The sequence below is a fragment of the Oncorhynchus gorbuscha genome, linkage group LG16 (genome assembly GCF_021184085.1).
Source record: "Oncorhynchus gorbuscha isolate QuinsamMale2020 ecotype Even-year linkage group LG16, OgorEven_v1.0, whole genome shotgun sequence".
Taxonomy (NCBI): Eukaryota; Metazoa; Chordata; class Actinopteri; order Salmoniformes; family Salmonidae; genus Oncorhynchus; species Oncorhynchus gorbuscha.
The window spans coordinates 6,717,618-6,736,844 of NC_060188.1; the positions used below are offsets into that span (position 1 = coordinate 6,717,618).

At 41.1% G+C, this 19,227-nt stretch overlaps 2 protein-coding genes across 3 annotated transcripts; both read left to right on the plus strand.

The window, feature by feature from the left end:
• The first annotated feature begins 2,940 nt into the window (after positions 1-2,940).
• Positions 2,941-6,233, plus strand: LOC123998745. Its single transcript, XM_046303864.1, has 4 exons — positions 2,941-3,327; positions 3,528-3,794; positions 4,008-4,114; positions 4,594-6,233. Exons 1-4 carry the CDS (start codon positions 3,035-3,037, stop codon positions 4,833-4,835), a joined length of 909 nt encoding a protein of 302 aa, XP_046159820.1. The 5' UTR covers positions 2,941-3,034; the 3' UTR covers positions 4,836-6,233.
• Positions 6,234-7,180: 947 nt separating this feature from the next.
• On the plus strand, positions 7,181-19,227 carry LOC123998746. 2 transcript variants are annotated; one of them, XM_046303866.1, is made up of 4 exons: positions 7,181-7,578; positions 9,597-9,863; positions 11,466-11,581; positions 18,523-19,227. In XM_046303866.1, exons 1-4 carry the CDS (start codon positions 7,274-7,276, stop codon positions 18,597-18,599), a joined length of 765 nt encoding a protein of 254 aa, XP_046159822.1. In that variant the 5' UTR covers positions 7,181-7,273; the 3' UTR covers positions 18,600-19,227. The 2 variants fall into 2 exon arrangements, with proteins under 2 accessions (XP_046159822.1, XP_046159821.1); XM_046303865.1 differs by lacking the exon at positions 18,523-19,227 and adding an exon at positions 14,131-14,673 and having other exon boundaries at positions 7,182-7,578.

The window sequence follows — 19,227 nt, forward strand, 5'->3', positions numbered from 1 at the left end:
AGGGAGGAGGTGAGGGCCCTTGGAGTGTGGTGTCAGGAAAATAACCTCACACTCAACGTCAACAAAACTAAGGAGATGATTGTGGACTTCAGGAAACAGCAGAGGGAACACCCCCCTATCCACATCGATGGAACAGTAGTGGAGAGGGTAGCTAGTTTTAAGTTCCTCGGCATACACATCACAGACAAACTGAATTGGTCCACTCACACTGACAGCGTCGTGAAGAAGGCGCAGCAGCGCCTATTCAACCTCAGGAGGCTGAAGAAATTCGGCTTGTCACCAAAAGCACTCACAAACTTCTACAGATGCACAATCGAGAGCATCCTGGCGGGCTGTATCACCGCCTGGTACGGCAACTGCTCCGCCCTCAACCGTAAGGCTCTCCAGAGGGTAGTGAGGACTGCACAACGCATCACCGGGGGCAAACTACCTGCCCTCCAGGACACCTACACCACCCGTTGTTACAGGAAGGCCATAAAGATCATCAAGGACATCAACCACCCGAACCACTGCCTGTTCACCCCGCTATCATCCAGAAGGCGAGGTCAGTACAGGTGCATCAAAGCTGGGACCGAGAGACTGAAAAACAGCTTCTATCTCAAGGCCATCAGACTGTTAAATAGCCACCACTAACATTGAGTGGCTGCTGCCAACACACTGTCATTGACACTGACCCAACTCCAGCCATTTTAATAATGGGAATTGATGGGAAATGATGTAAATATATCACTAGCCACTTTAAACAATGCTACCTTATATAATGTTACTTACCCTACATTATTCATCTCATATGCATATGTATATACTGTACTCTACAACATCGACTGCATCCTTATGTAACACATGTATCACTAGCCACTTTAACTATGCCACTTTGTTTACTTTGTCTACACACTCATCTCATATGTATATACTGTACTCGATACCATCTACTGTATGCTGCTCTGTACCATCACTCATTCATATATCCTTATGTACATGTTCCTTATCCCCTTACACTGTGTATAAGACAGTAGTTTTGGAATTGTTAGTTAGATTACTTGTTGGTTATCACGGCATTGTCGGAACTAGAAGCACAAGCATTTCGCTACACTCGCATTAACATCTGCTAACCATGTGTATGTGACAAATAAAATTTGATTTGATTTGATTACAGCACTTCAAGGTGTCAATGCCCCACATTCTGCACTCTTCTGGCAATTAAGCCCCTGCCTTCCTCAAATAGAGTTATACAACACATCATTTCCTTCACGTCATGCTGTTCGTTAAACAAAGTTAGATGACACCTTTTCCCCTTCACACATGACGACGACCCACGGTGATGTCTCCTCCCACCTGCTGTTCTACAGCTCTATCAGCTCTGACCCAGGGTGATGTCTCCTCCCACCTGCTGTTCTACAGCTCTATCAGCTCTGACCCAGGGTGATGTCTCCTCCCACCTGCTGTTCTACAGCTCTATCAGCTCTGACCCAGGGTGATGTCTCCTCCCACCTGCTGTTCTACAGCTCTATCAGCTCTGACCCAGGGCTTGAGTTCAACAGGTTGCTTCCATATAAGGTGAACTTCCACCCTCCTGCAGCAGAATATCTGTACTTTTAATGGGTCATGCTGTATTCCAGCTGCTCGAGGCTGGCTCTTCTTCTGCTGCTGATGATTTTTCTCCTTCTGATTCTTTGTTTTACGACCAGCAGAGTCCTGCTGGGGGACTGGAGGAGTCATTAGGTCACCAGGACTTGGGCCAATCACGACAACCCCTCCATGGAGTCATCCAATGGTTGTGAATCCTGTGACCTTGCCTCGTTCAAAAACATTCTGTTACCCCGTCCCCCAATAGTCTCTTTATGTATACTGAAAATAGAAACTCAACTTGCAACAATTTCAAAGTTTGTACTTACTTACTGTTCATATAAGGAAATCAGCCAATTTAAATAAATAAATTAGGCCCTAATCTATACCTTTAAAAAGGTAGGAATTGATATTTTATGAATGTGTTTTTAAAAGGTTGGAATAAACCTTTACATTTCAAACCTTACAAACCTTTACCATGCTGACTACAAGTTTAGACAGCTGGCCCTAGACTCATGTAGCTGACATTGGCTAATTGTAGGTGACTGCTGATGCACAACCGAATTTCAAAATTGCACCTTCTGTACCACAGATGATGTTTTAGGTGTTTGGTTGATAATGCACAGCAGTGTACCAGTAGTGGATCCAGAGACCCCCCCCCCCCTTCCTTCCAAAGGCTTTAAAACTTTAAGAGGTTATTAACCAAGGAAATGTAAAGGTTTGTACCAACCTTTTAAAAACACGTTCATTAAATATAAATACTGTATATAGACCTAGTAGATAGATATATATGTAGATCAGCTGCGTGTCTGACTTGTATGTAAATAACACAGGTCCAAACGTTTGGTCAAGGAAGGATGTTAGGGAAGGAAAGGATGTTGTCAGGGAAGGATGTTGTCATTATGTTAGTGATTCTTCACCAACAGTGTTTGCTTGAAGCACTTTATTCTACTGTAGCATTTATAAATCAACCACTTCATAACTATACACCTTGGGCTGTTTGGGAGGGTGCGCCATTCTAGAACATTTAGATAGAAAGTGTGGGACAGGCATGGTTCTCAGTCATAAACAGTAGGGCATCATGTGAGCTGCTCTATACATTGCATTTCTATATGGAACACTCAGAACATCGCCCCACCCACTTAATAAACCCCTGTTCAAACCCTTGCTATCCTACAAGTTCTCCCTTAAAGTACATAAGTTCAGAATGTGGATATGAGCTCTTCTCCAGCAATTCCAAGTTTGAGCATTCCTCCCCATGGCCTGCCTTTTCCAACACAAACAAAGAGGCCTATTTATAAACTTCATGACTCATTGGTCATGTGCTGCTCTACAGCACCACCAATGGTCTGTGCCGTCTGGCAAACATTTCTAACTGCGTCAAGAGTATAAGAGCTCAGCTCAGAGAGGACATTTGCTGAGAAACCAGAGTTGGGCTACAAGACATTGTAGGCTACCAAGAGTTGAAATGGGTCTTCCAGCTTTGGGTTTGATACCGTTTTTGGGGCCCCTTGCGTTTCCAGTAGCATTGGGAACAGTCGCAGTAGGGGGCTTTATATTGATTAAGGCGATTCATAAGAAACCTTCATATCATTCAGAAAGTCCCATAATAACACGTTCCGTGAAGGTAAAGTCAAATAATGCTTCTGGAAATGAACCCACTGGAAATGCTGCCAGCAAGAAGACAGAAGGACAGCAGAGCAGCGATGAAACTACCATCATAATTGCTTACGGCCTTGGAGAGGTTGACACTTATAAAAAGTAGGTCTATCATTTTTTTACATATTTCTATCAAGTCTTCTTTACTGAGTACAATGTGCCTTTTTATTCATAAGAGCATGGATAGGCCTACCCTAGGCCATTATTTTCATGATATAATTCCTATTACATTGTATAATTCCTTTTGAATTGACACAAGAATGATGTTAGCCCACTGATACTTCCTGTTCTATCCTCATAAGTATTAAAAAAGGTAGACCATCTCAGTTTGGTCTGGGTAACTTTGGCATGGCAGAGGCAGACCATATTCCACCATTGGCTTCTCTGAGGATAGCCCGAAACCATGAACGACTGGATCATCTCCGACAAGTGAATCCAAGGCTTCATGAGATGATCATGAGCCTTGATTATGACCCAACTGGACAGAACCTGTTAACCATGAGGGTCCTTTACCAGGATCACAGAGATGCGCTGACTACTGGAAACAGCAGGGAATCTCAAGTATCCAGGTGAATGCTTTAGAGTAGGCAACACCTTTTCTGTGTTATCCTGTATGGTTTAGCAGATGTGAAGGAAAATACATTGTCCAGTTAAGGCAGAATAGCAAAAGGGCAACCATGATGATGATGTGTGACGTCGTACATGGCACCGTAGTTATTCTCAGCCATCAAAACATAGGTGTGGTCATCACCTTTTCCGTTGTCATGCTTTCTGTGTTCTAGTCGTCTGCTGGCAGAGACAATCGTAGACGGAGATGCTGCACTTATGCTGAGGAAGGCTTTTATCATGGGTCATCCTATATCTTCCCGGCAGCTCAGAGAAGACGCAGGTAAAGACATGGATTATTTCCCTGTTCCCTCATCTTACAGTAGACACTGTAGATCTTTAGTGTCGCTTACAAAAGTAACATTTTCACTAAGTTTGTCTTAGTCGCTGAGTTTGCCTGTATGTTATTTTAGGAGTATTTTACAACAAAAACTAAGATATGCATACAGTCTATTTCTCACCAGTCCACCATTGATATGGTCTCAGAATATCATCATTTTGAATAATGGAGCATCAGAGCTAGACCAATAGGAAACTTGTTTAGTTCCTAGAATACTGTTATCAACACTTGCTCTTGCTTTCCTGGCGACTTGAAGCTAAATGCCTTGAATGTGTGGGACAATTTGGGATTTCATCAAAAATGGACTAATGAAAAACATATTTTTTAAACATAAAAATAAAAATGCATAATTGCTTTTTGAGTAAAATGCCACTTTAAAGTTCAAATTTTCCCTTTTTTTTGAAACTATGTACTTATTCTAGGATTGGCCGCGACATATACGGATGGTAACATTGACATGTCTGATGAAGGAACAAGGCACTACTACAGATATGGCTACATTGAGCTGGTCGAAGCATACCACAGGGAGGGGATAATCAACGAGCATCAAGCAAAAAAGCTCATTTCATGGGTGGAAAGTGAGATGCACCTGGACCGGGATACCCAAGAGTATAAGGAGATCCTTGATTACATTAAACGTCATGTTCGTGTTTTCCGGTGGTAGAAATGGAAAACAGACTCAGACAACACAGAGTAAATACAGATTGTGTCATCTAACATGCTGCGCGCGAGCGTCACAAAATACATTTGAAATACATTTATGTACGATAGCGCACGTGCATAGATGTTTGGGTCCGTGTAACGGGAGTTCCCAAGTTAAAAACGTTTCTATGATATGCAAATGATGGAATTCAGTATAGTTGGATTCTAGTTTGAAATATACTAATTCACGTTGCCATTCTAGAACTTGTTGATTCATTTGCATGTATAAGGAATGCATATGCTGGGGTCAAGGAAGGGTAGATAGGGACTTGTGGAAAGTTACAGTGTAGAAAGTTCATATTCTGCTCCATGTTTCTAAGGAGGGAGTCGAAGGGCAATAGTTAGTCTCTGATAAGGCAGGCCAGCTGAGGAACTAGGGAGGGGCGAGGAATGCATCTCGAGGTCAAGTCAACAAATGAAGTGATAAGAAACCTCTAGGAGGCAGGCCAGAGAGACCCACCACAACGACTCTCCTACTTATGAGGATTCTGTGTTATGCACTATAGCCTGTTACCATATATGTGATTGAATATTATCTGCTGTTGGCTTGTGTGGATGTATGTAGGTGTTATGCAACATAGCTGACTTGAAACATTGTTAACAGTTTCAGGGCCATGGGCCTTTCTCATGATGGAAAAATACAGAATAAAAACGGACACATACAGAACATAGTGTAGCAAACCACAGACGGTTTTTGCTAGAACTCAAACTTAACAATAACAGAAACCAGATATGTGATAACGGTATCTAGGGAATGAGCGCATAGATACTCGACACAGCAAGTTACATCTATCAACTGGAGCGCCCGGGGGCTGGTAACAGCTCGTACGACAACAATCAACGATAGGCTGGGTGAGTTTAAACCACGCCCAGTCTCTACTCTGACAGGCCGGCTCGGAAGCCGGAACTACTACTGTCATCAGGGTATATTATAATATCTTTGTCAGGAACAAGTCAGTTCTCTGTTTTGCCCTGCGAGGTGGGACAGAGAGCCCGTATATACGAAAATTGCATTTACCATTTATTGCTTAGCTAATAAAAAATACATAGTATACAATCGGTGACTCATTGTCATATTTATCCTGATATCAGATTCGAATTGACGCAACTCTAACATACTGCCGTCCTATTTCACACATATACTTCCATGCATGAAGGTTTTAGTATCAGGCAGTGCTATAACTACAGCAGTGAGAGGAACCAATTACGTTTCTGCCTAGCAACAGCAATGTATTGGCTGTCTAGATGTGTAAGGACATGATCCCACATATTAGAAGGTAATAAATAAATGCTTGTGTAATCATGCCTTGTCTTTGCAGCTGTATGACCCAGTGGGTGAATAAACTTGGTTTGAGCTTTGTGTAGTCGTCCGTTTGAGTTTTTCTCCGTTTGTTCAGAATCTAACAGTATAAATATCATGAGGAGTATAATTTATTGTTGATAATTGTTGCAAAGTTGTTTTGGCCTACTGTATAGTCTGTGCCTGGTTGATTATGTTCAACAGTGTACTAGTAGTAGATCCTGTCTGCCTGTTGTATTTGGTAAATGTACAGCCTATAGATTCTCTGCTAAATGTTTAGATTTCCTGATTCTCTGCAGTTATTGTAACATTATGCAGTGTGCACTAGCTCAATGTCTGGGAAAACGGTCATTAAATATCATCTATTTTGGAAGCAGCAGACAGTGAGTGGACATTACTTCCTTATTTGTATTAAATCTTCTGTTTGTCGTGTGTAAAGTTTAGCTGTGTGTAAAACCTACTTCCACAGATCCTTCATCTACCTGAAGAGTGCAGTAGCAGGTGTCCACCTGTTGATGGTGCCGTCCTCTTTGATAAAACAACTCTGAGGTCCTGGTAAATAAATGGCATCAACGCTGCCCTGTGTTTTGTCCATCATTATGACACACCAATGGACAACTGTAACCATGTACGCTGAGAGTCGGGAAGCAAGTTCAGGGAGTGAATACATTTCATGAACAAACACAACACACAACCAAATATTGAATTGCAGATAGAAAGGCCTTGAAAAGAGACGACATGATTCCTTGATCTCCATGTCAGAGAGACATGTTTGTTCCACATAGCATATTTCTGTTTGAATGTGTGTGTACAGTATGTGGGTGTGTGCATGTGTGTATGTATCCAGGCACTCCTCACCCAGTAATGTAGAAAATACATGCTAAAATATCTCTTTCTCTTTCACTTAGAAACACGCACACACACACACACTTAGAATTTGGACTCATTGGTCATATATTGCACAACTCGGCCCATCCCACAAGCCGCATGACAAACCTGTGTGTCAAGATTATAACTTTTCAGAGTTAAGATCAGAGAGGACACATTTGCTGAGAACCAAGAGTTGGGCTACAAGACATTGCAGACTAGCAGGAGTTGAAATGGGTCTTCCAGCCGGGCTGTTAGAGTTCTTGGGGCCAGTAGGGTGGGGGGCAGCAGCGCTGGTAGGGGTGGTTATATTGATTCAAGTGGTTCAAAAGAACAGAGAGGAGAAACATTCTATTTCTCCAGGAACTCACAAGTGTTTTGGTGACGAGAGAACACGGTTGAATGAGGAAAAGTCGAATGAAGCTTCTGGAAGAACTGGAAACTCTAGGAAGAAGAGAGTAGAACCGTGCCGTCATGACGAACATGAGCATGACATAATAAAAGGTTACGGCCTTGGACATGTTCACAAGTATAAAGAGTAAGTCCTTCATTTGGGTACATTTTTGTGTGGAGTTACAGGTAGACCAAGGCCTAATCTCATCAACCCAGAATCAATTACTGTGTGAGCGGAATACTTCAGCCATCTACTCGATGTTCTGGGTTCTAGGTGGATGACTAGTGTGAAAGGCAGAACCATGGTGGATCCATTTCTGGTTGCAGACAAGTCCACCTCACTTTCCTTCAGTGTGATTTCTGACCTTAAACTTAATCCGAGTCTATTGACGGACCTGTGTGTCAGTCTAAGTAACATAATAAAAATATCCCCATCAAAATCTGTCAGTTTAAAGTGAAGATAACAGATATTTTGGCGTGGGCTGCATCTCAACCCACAGCATCCGCCTATGTCAGCGTTCCACATCTGTAGTGGAAGGTGGCCGAACTACAGACCATGAGACATCCCAAAACTCGGTCTTCTCACGAAAACGTCTGTAGCGTCCAGAAGGTTTGGCCTACAAACTTATAGAAAGTGGAGAATAAACACGATGCTGTTCTCTGTTTTTCTCTTTGACCCACACAAGTGTCCCAGTACTCGTCTGAAGTTAACCAATACAAGCAATGGAAGTCTGATGGTAACCCATACAAGCTAATGGAAGTAGAGAGGTAGTTTTGTGCCCCCAAAAATAAGGTGTTAAATATGTGTACAAAAAAATAGAAATCACTACATTTATCTGCATGTCCAACCCTTATATTTAGCCTCACAGTGAAGCGTTTCAGCAGTTTATTTTCAGGACAACCAGGGCTACAAGTAAATTACAAAAACAGTAGCATTCAAATCAAATCAAAATCAAATCAAATTGTATTTGTCACATACACATGGTTAGCAGATGTTAATGCGAGTGTAGCGAAATTAGTTTTATTGATGGATGTCAATCAGAAAAATAAGGTCCGCCAAACAAGAACCTGATTAAAAGCAATTTATAAGAATGTAGTAAGTATAGAAAGTGTTTGCTCATTGGGAAATTAATATTTAACTAGTCAGTGACAACTGTGTGGAGTTTGGAGTTTGTAACAGCAACTATGTGAACTTATTAGAGTATTATAGACCCTATTGATTTCCTTTGATCTTCTATGTAGAATAACTCTTTACCTTCGAACTACTATTGTGTAGCTCGTGAGTGTTATAGAGCAAAACAGATTACAAGTACATGTTTGTGAGAGTCTCAATAGTTTGTAGCTCAAATCATTCGAACTCGACCAACGTTTTTCTGAGAAAAAACGCTCGTGAACCCCTTCGGGATCCGCAAACATTGCTACCGTTAATCACACAGACTAATGGTTATTATCAATGGACGCAGAAGAAATAGATGAACAACAAACACACAATGTTTAAAAGGGGTTAGATTAAAGTCTACTTTGATAGCTGAATACAATAGGCCTTGTTATGGATAGGCCTAGGACATAATGTTCATGACAGCATGTATAGAATTCCAACTGCATTGACGAACTAATAATCTCGTCCACCAGCTGGCTCTCTGTCGAACCATATGGTTTCACAGGGCCTCAGAATGGAAGTCGAATAGTTGTCTATGGCAGAAGCGGATGAAACAACCTCTGGTTTTAATTGAATGATCTCTCAGTCCATCCTCTAGCATAATCCTTAGAACCTCCCCCCTACATTGTGGACTTCAAACGCCAGCACCACAAGTGATTTAAAGTGAGCTTAGAAAATCGTAAAGTACGCATCCTAGAAATAGCCATACGGTCAATGTGATTTAACATACATTTTCCTCGCCGATTTTTTTATATTTTTTAAGTCCCATCCACTGTCACAGGCTCGCTCTCCATTCCCGTCTCGATTTAGAGCCACGCCTCATAATCGTGTGATTCACTCAGAATTTCAATTGATTCGCATTTCACTCAGTAAATTCACACCCCCAGAATTCCAATTAGTCCCACACTGTTACCAGGCTCTACACGCCAGCAATTCGAGACTGGAGACGACGTTTAACAAATTATGTAAACCTGACCTACTAATTCTTATTCTCTCCTCATAAGTGACAAAAAATTTCGACCATCTTGGTGTGATAAGGAGAATGAAGGCATTACAGAGGCAGACCATATTCCACCTAAAGATTCTCTGAAGAAGGCCCTAAACAATGTACGACTGGATCGTCTCCTACAAGTGAATCCAAGGCTTCATGAGATGATCATGAGCCTTGTTAATGACCCAACTGGACAGAAACTGTTAACCATGAGGGTTCTTTACCAGGATCACAGAGATGCTCTGACCACTGGTAGCAGCAAAGAATCTAAAATATGCAGGTGAATGCTTTAGAAATGCTCAAGGCTTTCCCCAGATATGTGTACTAGTTCCCTCCCCTTAAAGATTGTAAATAGTTATTCATCCTTGAGCGCAGGGTTGGGGTCAATTCAGGAAGCATCATTTGAATTGAATTTCAATTGCAGGAAGTATAATTTCATTCAAAGCAATTCAAGCCAAATCAACTGAGACATGAAACAAATGTTTTATCCAAAGGATATGCCACTTATTAATGCAATAAATACACATACCATTCCAAATATTATTTTTATTATACGAGATGTTAGATTGTTCCCTTCCATACTGTAGTTTTTGATGTAATGCATTCTTTCCAAAAATGATCTGATATTTAAAAATATTGAGGGATTTATGAATTATTATAGACAACCCACAATATGATCTTAGAATATTTGCAGGCCACTGTAATTATTTGATATTGTTTTAGGAGAATGCATTTTTTAAATTAAATGTATGCTACATGGTGTTGGTAACCATACATGACAGCCTGGTATTATAGTCTAGACGTAACATAGTGAATGTAAATCCGGGACACAATTTAGTATGACATGTTACGTGTGGTATGGTTACATAAGACAGATGGTAACTTAAGGCAAAAAAACGAAAGTAGGGTGGTTGGTTGGGATGGGTGGGTGTTTCGTATTTTAGCTAATAAGCGACTTTTCAACTTACTACTTTTTAGCTACTTTGCAACTACTTAGAATATTAGCTAACCCTTCCCCTTCCCCTAACCCTAACCTTAACTGTTTTAACTAAATCTTCCCTAACCCGAACCTTAACCATTTTAGCTAACCCATTCCCCTAACCCTTAACCCTAACCTTAATTTCTAAGCCTAAACCCTAGCCTAACCTAACATTAGCTAACTAGCTAATGTTAGCCACCTAACTAGAATTATTGTACATTTTGTAACATATTGTGCGTTCTGCAAATTTGTAATAAATTATTAATTGCAATTCGTACCATATCATACAAAATAGGTGATGGACATCCACAATTTAAGGCATACCATGCGAAATGTACTCTATCACATTAAATGGATACGTACAGCATAATACAATATACTCTGAGACCAGGTTGTACATGATGTCAAAATAAAAATGTATATGGTGATAGAATAAAAAACCATTGGAATTTCATTGAATTTCATGGAATTAAATTATACTTTAAATCTAATTCAAAATGAATTCAGATTCTGCTTCCTAATTCAAGAGTTAAATTAAAATGAAAGAGCAATTCTCAATTCAGAATTGACCCCAACCCTGCTTGAGTGGGACTGAACAAGTATAAACTTAATTAGAAATTGGGAAAAAAAACAGAAACAACCTCTTACCCTTACAATGACAGACTTTTCTGGTTACAAATGATAAATTAACAAAATTCCTGAAAGTAACTGTTTTTTAAACCGTTTCCATTGAGGATTTTGAATGGCATATTATTTTTCTTTACAATCCTATGATACCTATCCCATATTTTCATAAAACCACAAATTCCACGGGGGTAAGTGTAAGAGGTTGTTTCTGGACATTGCCTGTGCAGCTCCCCTGCTCTGTGTGTTATCTTTAATGTTTACCCCTCCTGTTCACAGGTGGACTTTGACACAAACCATTCTAAGCGGAAAAGATGATTGTGCAGTAAAAATGCTGGAGCAAGCTTTTATCATGGGTCATCCTATAGCTTCCCAGATGCTCAGACATGATGCTGGTAAAAAAATATATATATACATACAGTATATACACTACCGGTCAAACGTTTTAGAAAACCTACTCCTTCAAGGGTTTTTCTTTATTTTTACTATGTTCTATATAATAGTGAAGACATCAACACTATGAAATAACACATATGGGATCATGTAGTAACCAAACAAGTGTTAAACAGGGTAGCCTAGTGGTTAGAGTGTTCGACTAGTAACCGGAAGGTTGCACCCCCGAGCTGACAAGGTACAAATATGTCGTTCTGCCCCTGAACAGGCAGTTAACCCACTGTTCCTAGGCCGTCATTGAAAATAAGAATTTGTTCTTAACTGACTTCCCTAGTAAAATAAAGGTAAAATAAAAATTAAAAAATAAAATAGCCACCTTTGCCTTGATGACAGCTTTGCACACTCTTAGCATTCTCTCAACCAGCTTCATGAGGTAGTCACCTGAATGCATTTCAATTAACAGGTGTGCCTTATTAAAAAATTATTTGTGGAATTGCGTTTGAGCCAATCAGTTGGGCTGTGACAAGGTAGGGGTGGAATACAGAAAGATAGTCCTATTTGGTAAAAGACCAAGTCCAAATTATGGCAAGAACAGCTCAAATAAGCAAAGAAAAACGACAGTCCATCATTACTTTAACACATGAAGGTCAGTCAATAAGGAACTTTTCAAGTGCAGTTGCAAAAACCATCAAACACTATGATGAAATTGGCTCTCGTGAGGACCGCCACAGAAATGGAAGACCCAGTTACCTCTGCTGCAGAGGATAAGTTCATTAGAGTTACCTGCCTCAGAAGTTGCAGCCCAAATAAATGAATCACAGAGTTCAAGTAACCAACATATCTGAATATCAACTCTTCAGAGGAGACTGTGTGAATCAGGCCTTCATGGTTGAACTGCTGCAAATAAACCACTACTAAAGGACATCAATAAGAAAAGGAAACTTGCTTGGGCCAACGAAACACGAGCAATGGACATTAGAGCGTCCAAATTGGAGATGTTTGGTTCCAACCGCTGTGTCTTTGTGAGATACGGTGTGGGTGAACGGATGATCTCTGCATGTGTATTTCGCACCGTAAAGCATGGAGGAGGAGGTGTGATGGTGTGGGGGTGCTTTGCTGGTGACACTGTCTATGATTTAGAATTTAGAATTTATTTAGAACACACTTAACCAGCATGGCTACCAGAGCATTCTTCAGCGATACACCATCCCATCTGGTTTGGGCTTAGTGGGACTATCCTTTGTTTTTCAACAGGGCAATGACCCAACACACATCTAGACTGTGTAAGAGCTATTTTACAAAGAAGGAGAGTAATGGAGTGCTGCATCAGATGACCTGGCCCCAAACAAATTGAGATGGTTTGGGATGAATTGGACCACAGAGTGAAAGAAAAGCAGCCAACAAGTCCTCAGCATATGTGGGAACTCCTTCAAGACTGTTGGAAAAGCATTCCAGGTGAAGCTGGTTGAGAGAATGCCAACAGTGTGCACAGCTGTCATCAAGTCAAAGGGTGGCTACTTTGAATAATCTCAAATCTAAAATATATTTTGATTTGTTTAACACTTTTTGGTTACTATATGATTCCATACGTGTTATTTCATAGTTTTGATGTCTTCACTATTATTCTACAATGTAGAAAATAGTACAAATAAAGAAAAACCTTCAATGAGTAGGTGTTCTAAAATATTTAGTGTTAAACATAAATCTTACAAAGGTATCCAGTATTTGTTTTTCCGTCAATGTTTTAGATTGTTTTATGAACTTGTAGTAGCCTAGGCACCCGATAGCGCACCCGGCACTAGATCTGCACTATCATTTAGCCCAGTGCACTACTTTTGTGAGATTATTTGTTTTGTGTGTAATTTTTGTTTTACTGTGATTTTTCAGTGGGTGTGCAGCACCCTCAGCACCTCTATGTCCTGCTGCTATGTCAGTTAGGCTTGATGTGCATTCCCAGGTAATACATTCATGTCCCCCATGGACCAGCTCATACATAAACCATCCTCCATTCAGGCTGTAAAGGCATAATTTTCCTCACTTTAGTGGCGAGAAGGTGGGCGGGGGGTGGAAACAGGGAAAATATGTATACTTTCTTTTTGAAACACCATTTCCACCACCATTTTTGTATTTTCTGATCATTTAGGATGTTGGACTCCTTTAATTGGCTGAACACTGTGTGCAGCATCCTAAATAGTCTGAAAATATGAAAATGGTGGTGGAAAAAGGTGTTTCATAAAGACAGTATGCATATTTTCCCTGTTATTTTCTGCCTTCTCCCCATTACAGCTAGTTAACGAGGTAAACTATGCATTTGCAGCCTGAATGGAGGAGGCTTTTATATACGAGCCGTCTACAGGAGACATGAGTGTATTACCGGATATGCACATCAAGCCTAGCTAGATGATTGATAGTGCAGATCTAGCGCCCGTGCACTATTGGCTGCCTAGACAAAATGTGTAGTTGAGAAGGACTAGTGTTTGAATCACTAACATTCATTCTCTCAACGTGTAAAAATCCCTTGTAAATGTGAAAATATACACTCTTATTGTAGGATTTGTTGACGCCGCACTACGTACCGAGGGTAAAGTTCACATGTCTGATGAAGGCACAAGGAGCTACTACAGATATGGCTACACTGACCTGGTCGATGAATATCTCTACAAGGGGATAATCAACGATGGTCAAGCAAAAGACCTCAAAATATGGGTGAAAAGAGAGATGCACCTGGACCGGGATACCGCAGAGTATAAGGAGATCCTTGAAGACATTAATGATTTCTATGACTGTTTTCATATGTTGTAGGCTTACTCTTACAGCAGTATCCAAGGGGAAAGAATCAAAAGTATACCTTCCATCACTTATCGATCATATTTTGGAGTAGCCTACAATTTCATGAATTTCATGTTGATAAACTCATCTTATAATTATAATGTTTTGCTTTACAACATGATTGGTTGATCCACAGATGTTGCAATCTCTATTGCACTCCACACTGCCCTTTCCCACCTGGACGAAAGGAACATCTATGTGAGAATGATGTTCCTTGACTACAGCTCAGGGTTCCACACCATAGTGCCCTCAAAGCTCATCACTAAGCTAAGGATCCTGGAACTAAACACCTCCATCTGCAACTGGATCCTAGACTTCCTGACAGGCCGCCCCCAGGTGGTGAGGGTAGGTAGCAACACATCTGCCACGCTGATCCTCAACACTGGAGCTCCCCAGGGGTGCGTGCTCAGTCCCCTCCTGTACTCCCTGTTCACCCACGACTGCATGGCCAGGAACGACTCCAACACCATCATTAAGTTTGCTGACGACACAACAGTGGTAGGCCTGATCACCGACAATGACGAGACAGCCCTATAGGGAGGAGGTCAGAGACCTGGCCGGGTGGTGCCAGAATAACAACCTATCCTTCAACGTAACCAAGACTAAGGAGATGATTGTGGACTACAGGAAAAGGAGCACCGAGCACGCCCCCATTCTCATCGACGGGGCTGTAGTGGAGCAGGTTGAGAGCTTCAAGTTCTTGGGTGTCCACATCAACAACAAACTAGATTGGACCAAACACATCAAGACAGTCGTGAAGAGGGCACGACAAAGCCTATTCCCCCTCAGGAAACTAAAAATATTTAGTTTCCTGAGATCCTCAAAAGGTTCTACAGCTGCAACATCGAGAGCATGCTGACCGGTTACATCACTGCCTGGTACGGCAATTGCTCGGCCTCCGACCGCAAGGCACTTCAGAGGGTAGTGCGTACGGCCCAGTACATCACTGGGGTAAAGCTGCCATCCAGGACCTCTACACCAGGTGGTGTCAGAGGAAGGCCCTAGAAATTGTCACAGACCCCAGCCACCCCAGTCATAGACTGGTCTCTCTACTACCGCATGGCAAGCAGTGCCGGAATGCCAAGTCTAGGACACAAAGCTTCTCAACAGCTTTACCCCCCAGCCATAAGACTCCTGAACAGGTAACCAAATGGTTACCTGGACTATTTGCATTGTGTCCCGCCAACCCCTCTTTTTACGCTTCTGCTACTCTCTGTTCATCATATATGTATAGTCACTTTAACGATGCATACATGTACATACTACCTCAATAAGCCTGACTAACAGGTGTCTGTACATAGCCTTGCTACTCTTTTTTCAAATGTATTTTTACTGTTGTTTTATTTCTTTACTTACCTACACACAATTGTAACCCTCTCACCTGGGTGTCACTGACTGGAGGTCCCCGTGAGAGTAACAGACCTGACCCCTCTGTGCCCGCCGTGCTCAGTTAGCAGAAACTCAACACACTGTCACGTCTGGGTCCACACGCACGCACGCACGCACGCACGCACGCACGCACGCACGCACGCACGCACGCACGCACACACGCACACACACACACACACACACACACACACACACACACACACACACACACACACACACACACACACACACACACACATACCTTTTTTCCCCACACCATTGGTTAGAGCCTCTAAGTATGCATTTCACTGTAAGGTCTACACCTGTTGTATTTGGCGCACGTGACAAATACACTTTTATTTGATTTGATATGATTATGTGCAGCAGTGTGCTAGTGGAGCCAATCTGCTTACGTTAAATAGTCTCTTGAAGCTTATCACTGTTTAAAGTCTCTTTCTAATCTACATTTATCTGGAGGTCTTCATATTGACCACATTGGTAAATGTATAGACTTCCTGCAAAATGTATACATTTCCAGATTTTCCACTTTTACACAAATGGAAGGCTGTGCAGCCATTGTTAAATTAATACTACCCAAATCATATGTAATAGGCCATACAATATATTGCTTTTCTTAATTGGATCTGTGTTGAAACGTAGGCCTATCTATCCTAAAAATATAAATGTAAATATAAACAATTTCTAAGATTTTTCTGAGTTACAGTTCATATGGGGAAATCAGTCAATTTAAATGCATTTATTAGGCCTTAATCTATAGATTTTAAATGACTGTGAATACAGATTTGTATCTGTTGGTCAAAGATACCTTTAAAAAATGGGCCTCACAATAGGCCTTATTTCTGTGCATTCAAATTGCCATTGATAAAATGAAATTGTGTTCGTTGTCCGTAGTTTATGCCTGCCCATACCATAACCCCACTGCCACCATGGGGCACTCTGTTCATACTGTTGACATCAGCAAACCACTCGCACACATGACGCCATACACGTGGTCTGCGGTTGTGAGGTCAGTTGGACGTAGTGCCCAATCCTCTAAAACCACGTTGACGGCGACTTGTGGTAGTCGCCTCCTGTACTCCCTGTTCACACCCGACTCCAACACCATCATTACGTTTGCACAACAGTGGTAGGTCTGATCACCGACAATGATGAGACAGCCTATAGGGAGGCCAGGACAACAAACTCTCCCTCAATGTGAGCAAGACAGAGGAGATGATTGTGGACTACAGGAAAAGGAGGGCCGAACACGCCACCATTCACATCGAATGGGTTGTAGTGGAGCAGGTCGAGAGTTTCAAGTTCCTTGTTGTCCACATCACCACCACCTAACATGGTCCAAACACATCAACACAGTCCTGAAGAGGGCTCAACAAAACCTTTCCCCCTCAAAAAAGATTTGTCATGGGTCCCAGATCCTCAAAAAGTTCTACAGCTACACCATCGAGAGCATCCTGACCGGTTCTATCACATCCTGGTATGGCAACTGCTCGGCCTCCGACCATAAGGCACTACAGGGGGTAGTGCGTACGCTCAGTACATCACTGGGACCAAGCTTCCTGCCATCCAAGACCTATATGTTAAGCAGTGTCTGAGGAAGGCCCAAAAAATTGTCAAAGACTCCAGTCACTCAAGTCATAGAATGTTCTCTCTGCTACTGCACGGCAAGCGGTTCCGGAGCTCCAAGTCTAGGTCCAAAAGGCTCCTTAATTAACAGCTTCTATCCCCAAGCCATAAGACTGCTGAACAATTAATTAAATGGTCACCCTGACTATTTGCATTGACTCCCCCTTTTGTTTTTACACTGCTGCTACTCACTGTTTATTATCTATGCATAGTCACTTTACCCCTACCTACAAGTACACATTACCTCGACTAACCTGTACCCCCGCACATTGACTTGGTACCGGTACCTCCTGTATATAGCCTCGTTATTGTTATTTTATTGTTACTTTTATTACATTTTTTCCTTTAGTTTATTTAGTAAATATTTTCTTAACTCTATTTCTTGAACTGCATTGTTGGTTAAGGGCTTGTAAGTTAGCATTTCACGGTAAGCTCTACACCTGTTGTATTCGGTGCATGTGACAAATAACATTTGATTTGATGGTAAAGAAATTAACAGTAAATTCTCTGGCAAAGCTCTGGTGGACATTCCTGCAGTCAGCATGGCAATTGCACGCTCCCTCAAAACTAACATTTGTGGCATTGTGTTGTATGACAAAATATTACATTTTAGAGTGGCCTTTTATTGTTCACAGCACAAGGTGCACCTGTGTAATGATGTTTAATCAAAGTAATGATGTTTAATCAGCTTCTACAGATGTCACACCTGTCAGGTGGATGGATTATCTTGGCAAAGGAGAAATGCTCACTAATAGGGTTGTAAAAAAACATGTGCTCAACATTTGAGAGAAATAACCTTGTGTGTGGAACACTTCTGGGATCTTTTATTTCAGCTCATGAAACATGGGACCAACACTTTACATGTTGCGTTCACATTACAGTGTACATTTACAGAACTTTTGATCATTTTCTTGCCTTAGTACCCGTTCATGAACTATGAACAAATTGTTTTCATCAGAAGAGAAATGTGTGAAATTTCCCGGCAATCAGTAAATACTACTGGGCAAAATTCTAAATCATCCCATCAGTGTCATACTATGTAGAATATATGGGAAGATCTAGACAATGGGGACTGTCTAATTGTTATGATTTTGTTTTGCAGTATTGCGGACATGCAGAGACGCAAAGAACGAAAGATGGGTTCCTTTTCATCTCCCACATTGTGACCTTCCAGTATAGAGCTTTGCTTTGGTGTGGATTTAGACTTATATGTTCATATCAGTTGTGTTTCTCCATTGTATTCACTTTTCCATGTTCTATTGTGAATTGTGTTTCTGTGTAGCTATGGAAAGTTTTTTTTAAACTATCAGCGAAACAACTTTTGAATTGAATACATGGAATTGGATTGTGATGATACCAATGAATGAGTCCTGCACACAATGTGCTTATTTATTTTCAATGTTTTTACCAGGAATTATATTTGATTTCCTGTGTATGAAATTGTTTGGTGAAATAGTATTTGCCCATCATTCCACACCTTTAGATAGTTGTGCTTCCAATTTTCATCATCAGGATTTAGTGACCAAAAAATAGAAATAAAATGTGTTGATCTACTGGGATTTTAAAAATACTTTAACTTCCTGTTTTGTCTGCTTGGACTCGAGAGATAAGTATGGTTGTGTTAATGTTCTTGCAGGCAGTCATGTTCTTTTGATGAATTTACTTATGTTTTGAGAAGGCAACTTCACCTTGAAAACGCATTTACTGTTTTGCAAAAGCCCACAAAGTTCTGTTTCTTGTGGATTCTTGTTATGAAAAACAATGCTTGTACGGGATTGAGATAGATTGTAATAAAATATGAACTGTA